This window comes from Serinus canaria, chromosome 1 (assembly GCF_022539315.1).
Source record: "Serinus canaria isolate serCan28SL12 chromosome 1, serCan2020, whole genome shotgun sequence".
Taxonomy (NCBI): domain Eukaryota; kingdom Metazoa; phylum Chordata; class Aves; order Passeriformes; family Fringillidae; genus Serinus; species Serinus canaria.
This window is the reverse complement of record NC_066313.1, coordinates 41,979,066-41,996,215: the sequence shown is the minus strand read 5'-3', so window position 1 is coordinate 41,996,215 and position 17,150 is coordinate 41,979,066. Positions and strand designations below refer to the sequence as shown.

The window sequence follows — 17,150 nt, the reverse complement described above, 5'->3', positions numbered from 1 at the left end:
CTGGTAATGAAAAAATTGAGTAGTATCTTCTCTACCTAGTAACTATGTAGCTTCTTCATTAATCACTGAAAGAAGGCATCTTCTGGTCACAGAACCAGGTAAAGATGATCCAAAAAGAAGGAGGTATGCCTGTCTCTCCTTGGATGAGACAAAATAGCAGGGCTCAGCATATTCTCCCTATAATTACTACTACAGCTGTTACCTAAGCAGCAACAGATGACTGTCAAGAATCCCAAACATAAATAGATGACTTAGTAATAAGGAAGAGCAAGAGAATCAATCTGTATGTCAGCCTTACCTTATATAACCTGTATTAATTAATACATGAAATGAATTGGTATCCTGAATGCCTTTTGTAGTGGGAGAGAGATTCATCTTTAACCACAAAGGTTAGTGAGACAATGGGACAGCAAATGAGGTTCTACCAGAGTAACAGCTATCAACTTCCTGCCCTTTCTTTATTTGCAAGTTTCGTCTTATTTAAATTTGGATGCTATAATTCAAAACTAAGACTATTCAAAAAATTAAATGACAATCAGGTAACTTCATTATGTACAGAGAATTTATATATTAGGTATTTTTCACCTCAAACTGTAAAGTTTCAAATTAAAAAATCTGAACAAGGTCAGATGTGTGTCAGTCATGCAATGACTGAATGACAGCCCTTAATACTAGACAATAATTTCACAGGATGTCAAACAGAAGTCCGCTTTTTTATTTTTTTTATCTATTTCCTTCTTTTCTATATACTATCATTTATTTATTTTATTTCATTTCATAAAGGATAATAGGTGGAGTGTGAAAAATACTCATGCACTAATCTCCAAGAAGCTTCACTTTCCATAATTAAAAAAAAACCAATGACACTGATGTGGCCAGTCTGTTAATTTCATCTGTCTCAGTTTTGAAAAGAGGCATTCTCTTTTCATAATATCTCCACAGTTCAAGTATTTTTCTTCAATGCAGGGAAATAGGTGGTCAACATCATTTGTTCCCCTCAGCACTATAACAATGAAGCTGTGCTAACAGACCAGGAGATGAAGTATTTTATCATTGAAGTCTGATGTCAAACCTACAATGGTGTTACTCAAAGTGTATTAATCTGCTAGTGAAAAAGAGATTGACTGCAAAGGTGCATCCTTGAAATCTGATTGCACTGTTTTCTGTAAACTTGATTATTATTTCACTTAGAGCACAGCAAACATTGTTTCTTTTCACCTCCTATCAACTGGAACCCTTTGCTAAAAATGATGTGAGATTTTTTGTATTTGTCAAATGACTGCAACAGGACTAGAGGAGCAGTCTCAAATTAAATGTGTGAAGTATGCTTTGACATTAGCTAGGATACTTCACAGCCAAAATATGACTTGAAGCTTTCACAAATTCCTTCCAAATTATTTTGTTCAAATTCAAATCCTCACAAACACTGGAAGATCTTGCACTAACTACTTACAATCAGTGGAAAGTCAAACTAAATTAAGTCAGCATCAACAGAAGAGGACAATAAAACAACACTTTCTAACACTTGGGAAATTTGGAAATTTTAAGCTTTGAGTGTAAACCAGGCCTTTAACAACACACAGTCCTGGAATCTTACAAGTATCCATTATCTGGAGAATGCCATACCCATCTAACAATCACTAAGAGAATGACCCCTGAGCTCAAAGCACAGCTGTGTTCTATATGACAGGTACACATCAAGGTCAGAAAACCCTGCTTTGGTCCATAACAAATAATAGAGAAGTAGGTGGAAAACTTGTGGTGGTCTGCAACTTTTAAAGGTTTTTAAACACCAAAGAGAAGCCAGACTGCAGATACTGATCTTTTCAAGTCACAGCCAAAATCATATCATGTAGTTTGAGTAATTCATTAAGTAAATTCTGATAGCCCTAAGGACACTAACACAAAAAGTTAACACTTTGGCCTAGCTGAAATGTGACACTAAATGTTGAGCAAATGGTAGTCTGAAGACATTTCAGAGATACTCCTTCACTGCCAGCAGGTTTTATAGCACATATGCCTAATAATTCTTTTGGTGAAACAAACCCTTCCAGAGAACACTGCTTAAAACAAAAAGATACTCCTACTAAATTCACCAAACTTTAAAGCTGTAAATAAAATTCCACTGTTACCAACACTTAATGCTGAATAAGGCTTTGTGCTATCCAGCTATTAAAAGTTTTCATGTGAGCAGTGTAGTCCTGAAGAAAACTGAAGAACTTAAATGAACTTGTACTACACTTATTTCACAATGTATTTAAGTATTTTCCCTCGCTGAGCAATCCTTAGCACAGTACTTCTGTACTTCAGTAACTGAGGGAGAAATCAACTTACCCTATGTTTTTCCTTTACTTTCTTCCTATATTCTTCTTTGTCAAATTTGTCTTCTTCACGCAGGATTTCTTTGGCTTTATCTAGGTTGATACCACTGGCATCATCTTCCTCATCTGCTTGTGCCAAACTGGATTTCTGCACAGGTGGCCATTGCTGCACTAACTGAATTAGAGATGTCAGCAAGAAAAATAATGGTCAGAATCATTTTTTCCACATCACACTTTTGGTGTCTTAAATATTCCAATACATTATTTTTTCACAACAAATAAAAAAGTCATCTGCGAAGGAAACAAATTAATAAACCTTATTTAACACCACATTCAGTTTAAAATTGTTGTTTTAAAATAAGGTGTCTCCATTAGATCAAATTATTTTTTTTGTGAATTCACTTCCATCTCTTCCCTTATTTTGTCCTCTTTCCTGATTAGAAGAAGTAATTTCTAATCCTGCTATTCATCTGGGGAGAAAAAACTACCTGCTCAAGAAACGACTCTCAGAAAATAATGAGTAAATCTAACCAGTACCTTACATGTAAACAATCAACATTCCAACATATTGACCAAGACAAAAATTAGACAAGCCTTTATTCCAGAATCAAAAAAAAAAAAAAAAAACCAAAAAAAAAACAAACAAAAAAAAAACCACAAAAAAAAACAAAAACAAACATGACTGCAGGTTCATGTTTTGAGGGAAGCAAGGAGAACAGACATGGAAGGGTTTTTTGATTATTGTAACTAAGACTGTATTGGAACAGTTTGATGATTCATGCTGATGAAATGTTTGATGGATGACACACTGAACACATCCAGCTTCCCTTAAATATCTGAAACTCTGAATTCAAGACAAAGACTACATGTTCACCAAAAAATATCCCCATCTATCTTATGACCTAGTAGCTTATACCTCGTGGTATGAGCACACACCTTCAAGGGAAATCTTTGCAAAATCATTCTTGCTCATGGATTGGTAGAGTACTAACTCTTGAAAGGAAAGTACAAGACAGAAAATATAGAATGCTTTTCAATACAAATACAAAACCAAACACATTCAGGACTCCCTAATGCACACAGGTTGTTTATTTAACAGGTATAGATAAATCCAACCCATTGCTTCACATCCTTTTGTAAAATTGAGTCTGTGCAGTTGTATTTTCTAGAAAGATACATTTTTAGAGGACTTTATCAAAGGGAAGCACGTGGAATAGAACAGTAAAATTTCAACGCACAATTTTACAAAGCTCAGGGAGGAAAAAAAGCAAGAACAACAACCACAGATGCAAATGTTGTGTTTCCTTACATGTCACCCCTTTTTATTGCATTGCTTTTCAAACTACAATCTTTGTGATTGTTTTTCTCTCCATTCTTCCTCCTTTTTGCTTCACTGCATACACACCTAAAACATTTGCATATGAATTTTAAGCTGAGACAACAGCTTCTGAATATCTAAAAATGTCTGACATTGTTTTCAGTCAATGGGGCAACCTCTAAAACCTTTTACATTCTGCCTAATGTTAGTAATTATGCATATGGCTACACTCCCTTCACCTGCAATATAAAATGCTTTATTTTTCAGAAAAAAAAAACAAATCATATACTTGTAAAGGTGACCCCTCTTTATGCCTTACTGAAATTATTATAAAGAGGGGAAAAAAACCAACCTACTTTTATCTTAGTGCTGGAAATGGAAAAACAACATGCACAGCATCTGAAGCTGTGATATCAAATTATAAAAAAGTTCATGGAATGTGGACACTTGCTAGTGAAGTTATTTCCACAGGGAAACCCTAGAGTGACCAGCATCCACAATAGTTCCTTTCAGTATAAAGTCAATAAATTTTTCTATTGCACTACTAAAAGAACAAATCAAATAACTGGCAAATTTCCAAGCACTGCTACGCCAGCACCAGTAGGCCAAAATTTGGTACTTCCTTAGCTTTTCTAACAAAACTTTTAATCTAGAAATAGTGAATGCTGGGAAGAAAACCAAGGTCTTATTTTAATTCCAGTACATTAACTCAGGACTTGGGGGAGCTTTGGCAAACAGCTACAGGAAAATTGGTTTACATTTCTGTGAGAAAAAAACCCAAGCTCTTGATTCCAAGATTGAAGATAACAGGCAGAAAAAGAGATACAGTTCTGTACATCCACTTGCAGCTCCCATACAAGTATCTTACACATACAAAGATAAAAAGAGGTCAGTGCTCAACATTTCTCTTTTTCTTACTGGAACTGAATTCTAAATGGAAGCTGAACTCTTTTGCAAAAGGTAAGCCAATTATAAATACCACACATTCTTTTAGAAGTGTGTCTTTTTATACAGATATAAAGTACATTTTTGACTTTATAGAAACTACAACTTCAATTCCCACCAGAATACAATTACTTTTAAGTGATCTTACCTCTCCATCTTCAGTAAAAACTATTTTTGTGTTAACTTTAAATTTCTTCTTCAAGATTTTTTTGGCTTCTTGGGTCTTAGTTGCTTTTTTCTTCATCTTTAATTTTGACGTGGTCTGCATAAAAGACAGTAAGGTTTCTTATGAGTTTTTTCTAGTCATAGAGTACAAACCCCAAACTTTCTTAAAAGTAATTAAATGAATGAAAATTTAATTCCTAAAACATGAGTAAGATTAATTTCCAGTAAAAATCAGCCAGCAAACCTTTTCATAAAAGCACTTTAAGCAGGATGCGTCATCAGAAATTCATTTACTCTAATAAAAATTTAGCATAATTTAAATCCTGCCAGCACCAGGACACCTGGCTTATTCAAATCTCACTAACCTTTCAAAGACAAGGACACTACATTCACCAGCTTATGCTACTAGCAAGCTTCATCAGACAAGAAATACAGTATAAATGACTTGAAGCCAGTAGCTACAACTGATCAGATACCAATTTCATCTCACCTGTCATCACATTGTCCCAGGCACCACAGTAAACCAGTTTGAGCTCTCTGTGTGTCAACGAATGCCACAAGCGGCCATGCACGAATACTCCTACTTCATAACTTTTGTCTCTTGCAGAACATCCAGGAGGTGTTTAGAATTAAATACCATTTAAATAGCACAAAAGTTACTAGCATCATAAAAGAAAGTAGCGAAAAAAAGTGATGAAGACTCCAGAGCAAGTAATAAATGAATCCACAGAAACAGTGAAATGCACAGATGGTCTATCCATGTTTCCCCAAGGCACTCATGTAGTGGCAACATCAAGGAACTAAAGAATGTGGAGATTCACCACCACCAACTGTTCTTCCCAGAAATCTCCTTTCAAGAAAAAAGGCTGAATGTTTTCTAACATCTACCAGGGCACAATACACAGAAGACATTTTAAGCAGTAACTGACATTACAAAACTATTTTATGGCAAAAATATTCTGAAGGAATATGTGGAGACTCCATAGGAGAAGGCCCACAACTCTTTCATCATCCCATAAAGACTGCAATCTCTCCACTACTCAGAAGAAAATTGCCTGAAAAAGTCACTAAACTGTCTCAACTTCTAATAAATAACAGAAAGCAGTCAAAGCAACAAGAAAGAAAGAGAAAAAACTGAACTTTTTCTCACTTTCATTTTTTATTTTGGTCATTTTAATCAGTTTCCACGTTCTATACAAAATACACTATAAAAAGAAGCAAAAAAACATTAACTCAGAAAGTCACTGTCATTATGGTCAGCACACTAATGCACTGAAATATGAACTATAAAAGAGAAAAATTACAGTCCTTCTAACAGGAAAATGGCTTGTGACAGCTACTGCCTGTGATATCGAGTAATGACCATATCTATTACAGAAAATAGTAACAGTAGCAGCACTTTTGTCCTTAGTATTGTCAAGTGATTTTTGCTGCACTGTGCAGCTACCACAGGTTAGGTACATCCGTAACAGCTCAGAAAGCTGGGCTCATTACTGCTGCTTACCCTACAAACAAATTGTTTCAGAAGCTGCATTAGAACAAAAACCTCACCTAAAAATACAGACTACTTAGTAGAACAACAGGAGCTGTCCAGCAGAAGAATTTAAAGAGAGATGTAATTCAAGGTGGTGGGACAATACTATTCACTACCACAACATTTTCTTTCAGCTGCTGCTTTTGGCTTTTTTTTAATAAACAGACCTTTATTTCTGCAGTGCCAGTATTATTGGTACCAGCATAATATGCTACAAAAAAAAAAAAAATTACTGTAAAATTTGTACACCAGTATTTTGCAAAATTCTATTTAACTGTGAATTTCAGCTGTTTACGTTTCTTAAAAAGGGTTTTCCCAACTAAGGAGCACAAATATCCAATCAGCTGTCTTTACATGCACAAGTAGGCAATGTTTCCAGTTGTACCTTGTTTCCCCCTCCTTCCTCTGAGTTTGATACGGTCAAGTTGCATGGAAAAAATGGGATAGTACAAAGTTTCCAAACAAGGAACAAGAGGAGGAGAAGAAAAAAAACCAGGAAGCTAAATTCCCTCACTATAGACTCAAAAAAGCATAGTGTAAGATCAGTGAGTGAGTCTGGCAGATTTATAATATTCCTTGAGTAGCATTACACAAAGGGATCAAAATTTTTTAAAACTTATAGAAAAAAAGCTTGAGTATAAAACACTACACACTCTTTAGATAATTAAACTGTGGGTTTTATTAGGACACTGCATTGAGTTTGCATGGCCAGCTTTTGGTACCAGGGGCAAGGGTGACTTCTGTGAGAAGCTGCCAGCAGCTTTCCCCATGTCCAGCAGGGTCAGTGCCAGCTGGCTCCAAGATGAATGTGCTGCCAGCCAAGGGCCCATCAGAAGTGATGGTAGAAAGGAAAGCCTCTGTGATAACATATTCAAGAAGAGGAAAAAGAAAGTCACTTCACAGATGTAACTGCAGCCAGAGGAGAGTGCAGTGAGAACTCGTGAGAGGAACAGCCCTGCAGACACCCAGGTCAGGGCAGAAGGAGGGGCTGGAGGTGCTCCAGGCATTGAGCTGAGATTCCTCTGCAGCCCATGGCACAGACCACAGGGAGGCAGCTGTGCCCCTGCAGCCCCTGGAGGACCATGGGATGCAGAAATCCACCTGGAGCCCATGGAGGAGATCCACACCACAGCAGGTGGATGCCTGACAGAGGGCTGTGACCCCATGGGAGGCCCATGCTGGAACAGGCTCCAGGCAGGGACCTGCAGATCTGTGGAGAGAGGAGCCCACGCTGGAGCAGGTTTCCTGGTAGGACTTGTGACCCATGCTGGAACAGCCTGTCCTTGAGGATGGGCCACACTGCAGCAGTTTGGGGAGAACTGTTGCCCATGGGATGGATTCACATCAGACAAGCTTATGGAGAACTGTCTCCCATGGGAGGGACCCCACACAAGAGCAAGGGAAAGATCCTTTCCCTAAGCAGTGGCAGAAACACCATGGGATGAACTGACCATAATCCCCATTCCCTGTCTCTCTGTGCCACTGGAGAGGAGGAGGTAGAGCTGAGAAGGAGGGGTACAGGGAAGGTGTTTTAAAGGTCTGATATTACTACTCATTATCCTGCTCTGATTTTGTTAACAATAACTTTAATTAATATCTCTAAGTCTGTTTTGCCTGTGATGACATTTGTTGGGCGATCTCTCCTGGTCCTTATCTCAACCCACAAACCATTTGTTATATCTTCTCTTCCCTGTCCAGCTGTAGAAGGGCATGACAGAGAGGTTTTGGTGGGTGCCAGGCATCCAGTCAGGGCCCACCACTGCACTGGTAGTTTAGCTTCCTGAGCACACTTCAAAGCTGATGGCTATCAAGGCTCTTTCAGCTTCAGAGACACTCTCCTGACTGACTCACAGTTTAAGACCAGATGGGCTCAGATATCAAAACATTTTCATCACAGATGTAGGCACAATTTTCCAAACTACATTATTTCAGTATTCAGCAGTAGAAGAAGGGACCTTTGGTGTGTTAGGGCAGTGGTTTCTGACATAGCTTCCCTGTTCCAAGGGGAAAGCTACATAGTCCAGGGTAAAAGTCAGGCTGATCAGCCATGGAGTGTATAGAGTCCTGGGGCAACTGTGGGGTCCCATACATGCTGCTTTGATTCCCTTCTGGGGATCTCTCTCACATTCTTCTGGAGTCCCTACATAATCTTAAAATGTCCCTCTTCTGTCACTTAACCCTCTCCATGTGCCTCCAGTAGCATCTTTCAGAGGATCTATTCCCCACACTCTTAAGAGCCTCTTGCCCTACTTCCTTCTACTTTATATTGAACATACCTCTGGCCAGATGTTTCTCCAAGTGGCTTAAGTCTTGATGCAGGATGGGTTGTTTAAACCCATCTGAGCTCAAGGCCTCCTCAATGATCCATGACACCCTGTGACCCCCTCACCCCAATTTCTAATGCTGCTGCCTGGCTTGGCTTCAACCACACATTTGAAACATCAATTTCCCATCGAGCAGGAGTCTGATTCACCTATTTTAAAAGTGAAACACCACTGGATATGAGACCTCAGGCTTTCCTAATCTTCAGTGCTAACCCTTGGTTCCCTGTGTTTTCACGCCACTCTGCTTACTCATTTCCCATTTTCATCTTTTGTACTAGGAGATACTTGAGCACAGACAAGCAGCAGACTGACATTCTCTGGGGCTTCATCTCTTTTCTTCACTAAGAGCTCACCACAGTAGCAGGCACCACCAACTGCTGCAGGTTGCCAGAAGATCCCTGTCAGCTGTTAACCTTAAGTTCTGTAGAGAATACAAAGGTAGCAGGAGTCCTGACTCCTCTCTGCCCAGTGAACACTGGAATCTGGGGTCACAGGCTGTGCAGGCAGAAGTATGATCACATCAGCAGATATAAGTGAACAGAGGGTTTCTGCTGACAACTAGACCCTGCTTCTAGTGCCAGAGCAAGCCATGGGCCTTGGCATTTTAAAGTGAGCTGAGAGGGCACAGCTGTGTCCAAGCTGATCAGCTCATTGCAGGTCCTGCTCAACTACTATTTACCTCAGTAAATCCCTTTCTAAAGCTGAATTATTCCATCAGATAAGCCACTGATCCAAACAAAACAGCATGGGTGATCTGGGCTCAGGTTTTCACCTTGCTGTTAAGATACCAAAGGAATTCTGCATTTGAACTCAAGTAGCAAACAGCAGTTTAAGCACCAGCTGGTGAACACACCCCTCTCTGTCGATGAGAAGAGGCTTACCTGCTGCTCACCAGCAGGTACATTTTGCCCTTTGCCCAATACAACAGGCCTTCAATCTCATCTTTTCTTCTATAAAGATGTGGCAATAGTTAAACTAATCAAACAAAACCAGGGCAATAATTAGCCCCTTTAAAATTAAAAATAACACTTAAACATTATAAATTAAGAGCCACTCAAGTTTATAAAAAAACCCATAAAATGTAGGATCAGCTGCAGAACTGGGGGATTTTCTACTATTACTAATCTAAAGCCAAAATTTCTTTTTCCTTTTGTACATGCCAGATGGGTTACTGGATTATTTAATGAGTAACAACAAAACCTAGCTCTTACAGGCACAGAAAATTTATACATTTTGATATAGAATCAGTAACAATACAGCTAATATGGAAGTTCTTTTTTCTTTTTTCCAAAAAGGAGCGAGCTTTTGATTTCTGGCTTAAAACATCTGATATTCTTAAGCTGAATCAACAACAAAATGTTTTCTAAATAAAGATACCAACAAGTTTAAGAAATAAGATTCACTATCTTTCCAATTATAATATTTTCCTGAAGAGACAGGGCACAGAAACACCGCCATCAATAAATTTTGCTATTGTAAAATTTATTCTTATTAATACAATTTTAAAGTGGATAGATAGATTTGAGCATGTAATCCTCAGTAACTCAGGATCTAACAGTATCCTACCACAACCAAGACAAAACACGTGTACTTTGACGTTTGGAGTGTTTCTCAACATCAACTTAAAGTTACTTTGTTTCTAACTACAATTTTCTTTTTCATTTCACCTCAACACACCTCTGAAAGCAAGCACAGAAGACTCACTACAAAAGCTGCCTAAAGACAGGACTACATTATTGTGGCAGGGTAAAATACCAGTAGGAAAAAAAAAGTTGGAATCAATTCTCCAGTCCCCCAAGCTAAAACAAGCATTACTGCATTTCTAGAGGGTTTGTGGGCTTTTCTTCTCCCTCCTACTTGTATCATACAATTCCTAGGAAGAATGGTGTATACCTGGAAGTATTTTCCAGTCCCTCCCAACATTACTCTACCAAGAATTTAACAGCAACTGCCTCTGAGAAATAAAAATCAATGTGGGACTCAATTTCACAGATTTGTTTTGTATTTCTTGAAGAACCTGCCCACAAGAGGAGCAAGTATAATCACATTTGCAGTATCATCAAGTACGTTGGTCCCTCTGTTGAGCTACTGTGTTCAGACTTGGATGTCATTGCCACAGAAGGCTTGCAGACTGAAGCTACCAAACCTTAGACAAAGAAAAGCACTGGGTTCCTCTTTGTGCCATGGAAAGCAGAGATGCTTTTCATCCAGCAGGCACCACAGAAGTTTAAAAATACTAACTATCCTCCAGTCACTAATCTAAAGCAGCCTCACCATAAAGCATTACCTCCCAACCCCATAAATTTCCCAAATTCAGACTACAAGGCTTTGATTACCTATGACAGAGGAAAGAGGAGTTTAGAGGGGAGAGTAGTTTTCACTTCTCCTGAAAAATATCTAAAATACCACAGAAGCAGCAGTGAGTTACGAACTTCTCTCCTCACACATAATTGCTACAGCTAAGACAGAAAACATCAAGAGAAGCAAAATAGTCAGACCCTGAAGTCCTGTCCGTTTTACTTCAAGCACCTACAAAATGCTAAACACCAAAAAGCTTCCTCTTGATAATACAATTTGATTCCTACTGAGTATGGAGGACCAAAGGGGCAAAAATCCCAGGATGGGGCATGACCACAAGGGGATGTAAGGATGCTGTTTTTCTTCATGATCTGTGGTCGCTTGGTGGTCTTTATTTCAATTTCCAATCCACTTCTCTAAAGAACAGTTATTTCTATCCTTCCTAACTTCTGCTGACTGCTCACAAATCTTGGCCCACTTTGCATTGTTGTGAACATCAGAACAAGCCAAAGCCACTGAGAAGTAGCAGGACAAAGCTGCTTCTACAGAAGAACTCCTTCAATCTTCCCTAGGAAAACAAGCTTATTTCGTTAGCCTGTGTTGTTGTTCTACTTTCTATGTAATACAAGGGCAGCTAATTGTGCTTTGCTGAAATATTCTATGTTTTTACTTTTTAAGTAAATGTTAAAAATTAGGAAGCTGAAGTTCACAGACACTATGCAAGCAACTTACACAGCACTGGTAGAAGTCACTGAGGACAACTTTTACCACAGCAGTTGTGAAAATATGGAAATAGGTAGACATACTCAAAAGAAAAAAAACAACACTCCTTACATGTTTTCTATTTGCTTCTCTATGAACTCCTATAGCACATTAATCAAGCATGAAGATCAACATGATCTTCCATTTTTCAAGTGGTGACTTAAATTAAAAGGCTGGTTGATGTGGGTCTTGTTTGGGGTGTTTTTTCTTCAGGGTGTTAGAGTGTGTGTGTGTGTTATTTTGGTTTTTTTCAGCTAGAATCATGCGATATTTCCAGCAAGACACTAAAAAACCAAGAAGCTGAAGTTATCGGTTGGTAATTCTTTACATAATACCACAGTTTGATCAGGGAAATTCTAGACAGCTAAATTATCTAGTACATCTATTAATTATTTCCTTTCTAAACCTAGTGATATAATGTTGATTTTTAAAAGAGACCATTTTATAGGAGAGAAAAACTTACGTCAACAATTGCATATGGCTTTTACAGTAACAGTTATGAAGGAAAGATCCAGGGTGGTATTCGAAAGAAAAACAGTGCTCTTAGCACAAAGAATAGCCTAGACATGAATTATTTCAAAATCACAGCAACAGGAGAAACAAAGTCATGTAAATAACAAAACATTCTAATAACCACTATTCAGTACTGCTAACAGCATGTCGTGACTTAACCTCAGCCAGCAACAAACCACAATGGAGCCACTCACTCACTCACTCCCACTGCATCAGCATGAGGGAGAAAATCAAGAAGTATAGAAATGAAAAAGCTCCTGGGTTGAGATAAAGACAATTTAATAGCTAAAGCAAAGGCTGTGCATGCAAGCAAAGCAAACTACAGAATTAATTCACCACCTCTCATGAGCAGGCAGGTGTTCAGCCATCTCCAGGTGAGCAGGGCTCCACCATGCATAATGGTGACTTGGGAAGACGAACACCATCATTCCAAACATCCCAACCCCTTCCTTCTTCTTCCCCCAGCTTTATATGCTGTGCATGATGCCAGGTCTGGAATGTTCCTTGGATCAGCTGGGGCCAGCTGTCCCAGCTGTGTCCCTTCCCAGCTCCATGTGCACCCTCAGCCTCCTCACTGGTGGGGTGGGGTAAGGAGCAGAAAAGCCTTGGCTTGGGGAAAGCCCTGCTCAGCAGTAATGAAAACATCTCTGTGTTACTGACAGTTTCCAGCTCAAATCCAAAACATAGCCCCATACTCAGTTTTATGAAGAAAATGAACTCTATCCCAGCCCAAACCAGCACATTACAGAAAAAGACCAACAGCAGCTCACCACACTACTGTGTTCCAGTTAAAACTGCCTTTCAGATCAAAGAAAGAGACACAGATGAAATAAAGACAGACCTGTACTATGGCAACCACGCTCTTACACGATGGCTTTGATTACTGTTAGCACAAGAGACTATGTCTGAATCTGAGTTTCATTACAGTTTTGTGTTTGGGTGCAAGGGTTTGGTGAGAATTGATTTCTTATTACACAATATACTACTATTCTCCAAAACAGATTAAATTAAGCCAGGAAAGTTGAGAATAACTAAATTTAAGATTAAAATTTCAGTGTTCAACATAAAATGCAAGAGGTAGGATCCGAAAACCTTGCCACTTGCTAGAACAACTGGAAGAATCTGCAATATATTTACATTATGACCTTGGCACTGTATTTAGACAGGAATTTGCTCTAATTGCTTCTATTTTAAAAAGGTATTTACTTAGGAGATTGTTTTTACTTGTATATAGACTATGACAGCAGAAAAGAAGGCAAAACAGGCACCAGTAAATGGGTCCCTGTCCAGTATTTATCTCTAACCACAGACAAGAGCCAAGCTTAGGTACAGAAATCTTTATTAAATGGTTCTCCACTGATAAATCTTACTCCCATTTCTGATGCCACATAGCAGCATTTCTCTAGAATACTTCTAAAACACAGAAGACAACTAAAATAATCTCTCATTGAATTGTTACACTTTCCTAGGAATGAATGCATACTCCATGTGACACAGGACTCTTCATTCCAGCAGCTGGTATCAAGACTTAAAATGGGAGTTTTGCTAAAGGATAAACAGAGATGGAGGATGAAGTTTCTCTAACAAGTAGGCAAAAAGAGCAAATATTAAGAAAAATATGTTGATATTGCAACATTTACTGTAAATTACTGAACTTATTTTGTCAATTATGACTTAAAATCATAACTACTCATACAATTGTAAAGACACAACATTTTCAACAAAAACTATTCTTTCAGGTTATTCGGGATTCCATCAGTATGGAAGTGCTCTGCACTTCCAACTGAATTTAGACGAGAGAAAGGATTTTTCTTCCACACACTCCCATACCTCTGCATTCATTTTAAGAAGTTTAATTCTGCTTTAACCATCTTCTCTCATTTCTCTACAGGTACTTTAGAAATGCCTGGTTACAATTCCTAATCCTGAAATACAATTCTTGCATCCTCACAGCAGCATGTAACAGCTACAAAATTTAAACCAAATCATGAAAATTTATTTTTAAGTGCAATTCCATCCCTACATTCATGAGAAAACTTTCATGCTCTCATGTTCTATACTGAATAATAGAATGTTAATGTTTTAGCCTGATATAAAATCCCAGAATACCAGAAGGAACCATGAATGAGCAGCATTGCACAATTAATTTTTCATGCTTTTTTTCCCCCCCATCTTACCCTCTTCCCTCTGCTTTTTTCTTTTTATTTTTATATTACATATTTCCAACTCCTCCACAAAACAGAAAATGCTTTGGTGAAGAGCCAAGCTCCCCCCAGCCCACAAAACAAACATCTGATTTACAGGCTATAAATTATGTAATTGTAAACACAACTCTCTCTGTATATGCCAACAAACAGTTTTTGTCATTCATCTGCAAAACCACTGCAGCTCATTTTCCAAATCTTTAAGTATAAGACTATTATACAAGAAATACAGGCCAAAAAAAAAATCCCTCTACATTTATTATTATACGATCTAACATGAAAAAAAATTCACTACTTGAGAAATTTGTGAGTTAAAATAATTAGATCATATCTCACTCTGAAAGATATCTCTATTTAATGCACTGGAACACAGAACTTTTCAGTATAGCTATTGCATTAGGCTGAAAACCTCCATTATCTGGGAGCACAAGCAGCAACAACATCCCTTTCTAAAGCATCAGCCCTTCAGCAACATATGGCCATCACTTCTCATGCAGCTTATTTAAGTGAGGTGTAATAGAGAACACAGAACTATTCACATATTTCTAGGCAAAAACTAAATTAAGTTATAATCAAGTATGCATGGCTAAATGAAGATAAAGACATTCCAGAATACTGTAATTCAAAACCAAACACATTAACATAGTTTTTGTTAATATTCAGCATCTGGGTTGGTAGAAAAAAAATGTATCTCCAAAGAAACATGTAAAAGTCAAGATATTCTAATAACTCAGACTGCCTCAGACTGCAAATATCAAAGAAGTATACAATAATGATTAATCCCATTAGTAACTGCAGGGCCAGATCAAGGCACAAAATGCCTTCATTCCACTCCTCTCTGCCATTACAAGCCATGCATCCTTACAACAAAATCTTTTGACAAAATCCAAAATGAGCACACCAATTCTCCAGGACCTCTACAGCCAAGAGAAGTAGATGCAACATCAATTAACAAGCAGATCCCATTATTTTGTTGACTGCTATTGACCCACCAGTGCTTCCATTTTTGCAAGCAAGAAAAGGCTATCATGAAGATGCTATTTCCAGCCAACTTAGCAAATTAGGAGAGCATGATCACTGAAATATTCTGAGAAACATAATCACAGGGTGATAGAGCCAGAAGGCAATGCTAAGCTAACATTTAATGAACTGATTAATTTGGGGCTTTTTTAGTTAAATAAAGACTGTTGTGTTTAATGTGACTATTTTCCAGGAGTTAGGACAGTTATTCTAAGGAAAAAGAGGAAAAAATTCTTTTCTGCATAATCATTAAGGCAGCCAAGGCTTAAATAAATGTCAAAACATAGTTAAAATTATGGCTTAAAAAGACTCTGCAGAAGAAACTTAGATCAAAAGGTGGGATGAGAAGACCAAACTTTCCTGCTGTTTTTCTTTAAGGCTGAATATATTTCATTGTGTGTGATAAGCATGACCTTCCTTTCTCCCCAAAAAGCCACAGGCCTGGCCCCAGGAACACAGCAGCAGTCAAGGCTGAAGCTTCTCAAAACATTTTGTTTGCTACATTCTACTGATCTATCATCAGAAAGTAACAAAAACTTTACTTTGCAGAGAAGTGAATTATCTCAACTCCCTCTCTGCCTCCTTTTGCACAAGCTAAAACCACAACCTATGCCCATTTAATTGCCACCCACAAAAATGTTCTCCACGGGCTGTGACCGCAAATAAGCAAAGACTGCAGATGTTTTGAGAAAAAAAAAACCCTGAGTTTTGTTTATTTGACCAGTGTGTATTTTTCAGCAGTAATTAGTGTGATAACCACCACTGTCTTTAAGAGAGCTTTATTTCCTCTTCTGATTGACCCACATGGCACATCCTCCTCCCCTTCAGAGGCCTCTGAAGGTGATGCTCTTCTCAGAGTACAGGAGCAGACACAAGTGAAGCCATTCCCCTGCCTCCTCCCAGACACAGCACTACTACAGAGAGCAAGAAGAGCCAGCACTGCTTGGTGGTCTGTGAGGATTTATCTTTGACATAAGATATTTTGCACCAGGGCCTTCTCAGTAACCCCACAGAAAAACAGAACACCAGGGAACTGGAGGAAAGAACAGGAGAACAGCTGAGGGAGCTGCTCACTGCTGCCAAGGGAGCCAAGAAGAATGGAGCTGGTTTCTCTCAACCAAATGCCAATCAAGTATAATCTCTGAATAGACAGAAGCTCTTCACAACTAAAGGCAGATGCAGGGACCAAAATAATAGCCAGGAAAGATATTTCACATCTATTAATTCTCTTCTTTAAAACAGATTGAGTATTTTGACTTCTTTTTCCACTAATTCAATACAGACTTAAAATGCTGCCAGAAGTGGTCCTGCAGCTCTTTCACAAAACTAGTCCTTTGCTAGTACTGGTTCTTCCCCAAAGGGAAAAGCTGCTGCTCCAAGGATGTAGAACTGGCAAAAAGCTGGCACTAACACTAGAAGGACAAAGTCAACTCTCCCAGCAAAGAGGATATGAAAACTGTCCACTCATTTGGAAGAAAAAAAAAAAAATCATTTCCCCCCCCCCATTCAGGCATTAAATGATCAGGTAATCCCCATTAACAGAGAATCTTCTACCAGTTGTGATTTTTTGTTTTTTTCTTTAATTAATCTTTCTTACTGGAAGTAAAAAGTAACAGATTTAGAAGTGGAACTAGCAACACTTTAACAGTGAAGGGCAAGGAAATCAGGCTACTCCAGCCCATGCTGAGCACAAATGGATGCAAAGCAGAAAAGCAAGTTTTAGAGGAATGATGGATTACAAAAATG

General features: G+C 38.3%; 1 protein-coding gene across 1 annotated transcript in view; it reads right to left on the bottom strand.

The window, feature by feature from the left end:
• DDX10 (DEAD-box helicase 10) overlaps positions 1-17,150 on the bottom strand; it is a 154,108-nt gene that overhangs the window by 51,786 nt on the left and 85,172 nt on the right. The window contains exons 14-15 of the mRNA XM_030234540.2: positions 4,733-4,846; positions 2,335-2,496 (exon numbers count right to left, since the gene is read on the bottom strand). Coding sequence (XP_030090400.2) covers positions 2,335-2,496; positions 4,733-4,846 — 276 coding nt within the window. The remainder of the gene's footprint in view (positions 1-2,334; positions 2,497-4,732; positions 4,847-17,150) is intronic.